Below are 2,754 nucleotides of genomic sequence, written 5' to 3' on the forward strand. Positions count from 1 at the left end.
GAACACAGAACACAGACATGAGATGGTATTGTCCATTACTCAGAAAACATAAACATGAGTAAGTGTTCTTGAAATCCAAAACAAATATTTAGTAACAACTAATCCAAATGCATCATATGATGCATGATTCAGAGCTTGGAAAATACTGGCTTGCGTTTCTGCTTCTGTGCCGTCACTGCTTCAGTTAAGTCAGCTGATAACAATCTCGCAGAATTCAAGGTTGCAACATAATCCAACCCCTGATCCACAGTTAAGTCCCTACTCTTAAGCACCACCATTTTTGTCCCAACAACCGCAAGTGGAGACTTGCTGCCAATTGCTGTCATGAGTTCAAATTCAAGTCATGGTGAGGACAATTTGATTATCAGTCCAACCAAAGTTTCAATTCTCAGTAGAAATGATATAACAAGAGTAACGACTCAATTAATTACTTTAAGATTAAGATTTTGCTTCAAGTCAATTACTACTATAAGCAAGTTATTACTAGATATGGAATGAATGAATGAGTGGTGTTGCATTTGGTTACAGAGATAGGTAATTGAAGATTGAAGGGGAAGAAGGAACCTTGAGCGAGATCCATCACGGCCTGATCGAGGTCATCTTTGGAGTCGAAAACGCGAGAAACGAGACCTAATTCCTTAGCCTCCTCGCCGGAGAAGGTGCGACCGGTCAAAGCCAGTTCCATGGCGTTGCCGAACCCAACAATAAGGGGTAGCCTCTGAAGACTTCCCAGATCAGCCGCCAGGGCCAAATCCACTTCTTTCACCGAAAAAACCGCCTCCTTCGTGCACATCCTTATGTCACACGCAGTCACGATGTCAATTCCACCACCGATGCACGCTCCGTGAATGCTGGCAATCACCGGCTTCCGGCACCGTTCCAGGGCCGTGATGGCATCTTGCATCGCCATGATCTGTCGGCGGAGGGACTCGCCGGAAGCCGAATTGGATGCGGTTGATCCCAAAATGGAGAGGTCGATGCCGGAGCAGAAGTGGTTGCCGGCGGCGGACAAGACGATGACGTTGACGTGAGGGTCGTGATCGAGGGCAGAGAGGGCCTTGGGGAAGTGGGTGAAGAAATCATGGGAGAGAGCGTTTCGTCGTGATGGACGATTCAATATAACATACCAAACACCCGATTTTGGGGTTTTCTCCACGATTTGCAGGCTTGGGTATTTGTATTTCTCTTCCATTCTTTCTCTTCTAACTCTATCTCTACCACTTACTCTCCCCTACCAAAATCATTCTTATTCACATCAATTTCTCAATTTATTTATTAAATTGTATGAGACCCATTTGCTAAATTTGTTCTTTCAAATCTTAATCCAATCTTGTTAAAGTTGTTTCAATTTAATTTAGATCCCTTTTTTGTATCTAAATATAAATCACAAAATATATCTTTATACCACATAGCATTCTTGTTTAGAATAACACTTATGAATATTTTCAGGCTGCTACCATTCTTAATTTCAACAAATGAAGTCATTTAAATCAGAATAATCCATTTAACTCCAGATATCATGTTTGTTTTTGAATTGGTAAGAATAATAAGTTTTTCATCTTTTCTTACCATCATATTTTTACTTTTTTCCTCTTATTTTGTTCTTTTATTTCGTAATTAGGATATAGATATTAATTTGTTGTGGAAAAAAGATTGAATTCCAAGAGGTTGCGCTCTCTAAGGTGGAGAATTGTTTTTAAATTAATTTTTATTGTGAAAAACTCAACCATGTACATGCATTTATTTGACCCCTTCTTAAATTTGGTTCTTTCGTGTGTGTGTGTATATATATTAAATATATTAATTTTCCTTAAGTCCATGAAAAAAAACTTAAAAGGGGGAGCTTTCAACAAGAATATAAATGTTTACAAATTAATTTTTTTGACCAAACTCATTACCCAAATAAATAAAAAATATTTTGGATTGAGTAGGGATAGATTTGGGTAGTTTTTTTTTTCAAATATAAATCCAACCAACCAATCAATAACGAAATAAGTTTTGATCTAACCAATTAGGTATAAACAATTAAAAATATTTAAAAATAATAAAAGTGTTAGCTATTGAAAAAATGGATTATCTAAAACTTATTACTCATATCTCATTTTAAATATAATTTCCTTGTTAAAAGAAAGTCAAATTCAATAAAATTGCAGTTTAGTCTTATAAAAGTTTATTGGTGAGAGCTGACATGGGAGGAAGAGATAAAAAAGTTTGTTCGAGTTAAAGAGAGGGGGGAAAGTAAAATTATTTAAATTGAGAGACTTGGTAGAACGTGAATGAAAAATTTGAAATAGATTTGATTAATGTGATATAATAAATTTAGGTGTATATTAATATATTTGAAACACAATTTATAAAATAATTTAGTGTAAAAATATTTTTTTGAAAATATAAATTAGAGTTAAAATTTTTTAAGTTAAAATAAAAATTACTATAAAACTTTAATAAACAAAAAATATATTAAAATAAATAATAAAAAAATAAATTAACGAATTTGATTTATTATTTCATTATTTATTTTTATAATATAAAATATATATGAAGAAACTATTTAATTTATTATAATATAATATATATTAAAATATTTAATTGTTATTTATGTTTACATTAGGTATAATAAACTATAATTTACTTTCTTTATAAATGTTTCCATTGGAGGTAAGAAAGTGCATGAGAATATTTTTGTGTGTTTTACACATTTGATTCCATTGAAATTCTAACTCTGTGTTTACTTAAGCAATAACAGTAACAGCA

The 2,754-nt window shown here is 32.9% G+C and overlaps 1 protein-coding gene across 1 annotated transcript; it reads right to left on the bottom strand.

Moving 5' to 3' along the window:
* On the bottom strand, nt 1-1,368 carry DCI1 (delta(3,5),delta(2,4)-dienoyl-CoA isomerase 1). The gene is made up of 2 exons (XM_068633986.2): nt 565-1,368; nt 1-319 (listed from the first exon to the last, which is right to left on the bottom strand). Exons 1-2 carry the CDS (start codon nt 1,190-1,192, stop codon nt 129-131), a joined length of 819 nt encoding a protein of 272 aa, XP_068490087.1. The 5' UTR covers nt 1,193-1,368; the 3' UTR covers nt 1-128.
* Nucleotides 1,369-2,754: the final 1,386 nt, after the last annotated feature.

The sequence above is a fragment of the Phaseolus vulgaris genome, chromosome 7 (genome assembly GCF_051622355.1).
Source record: "Phaseolus vulgaris cultivar YP4 chromosome 7, ASM5162235v1, whole genome shotgun sequence".
Lineage (NCBI taxonomy): Eukaryota > Viridiplantae > Streptophyta > Magnoliopsida > Fabales > Fabaceae > Phaseolus > Phaseolus vulgaris.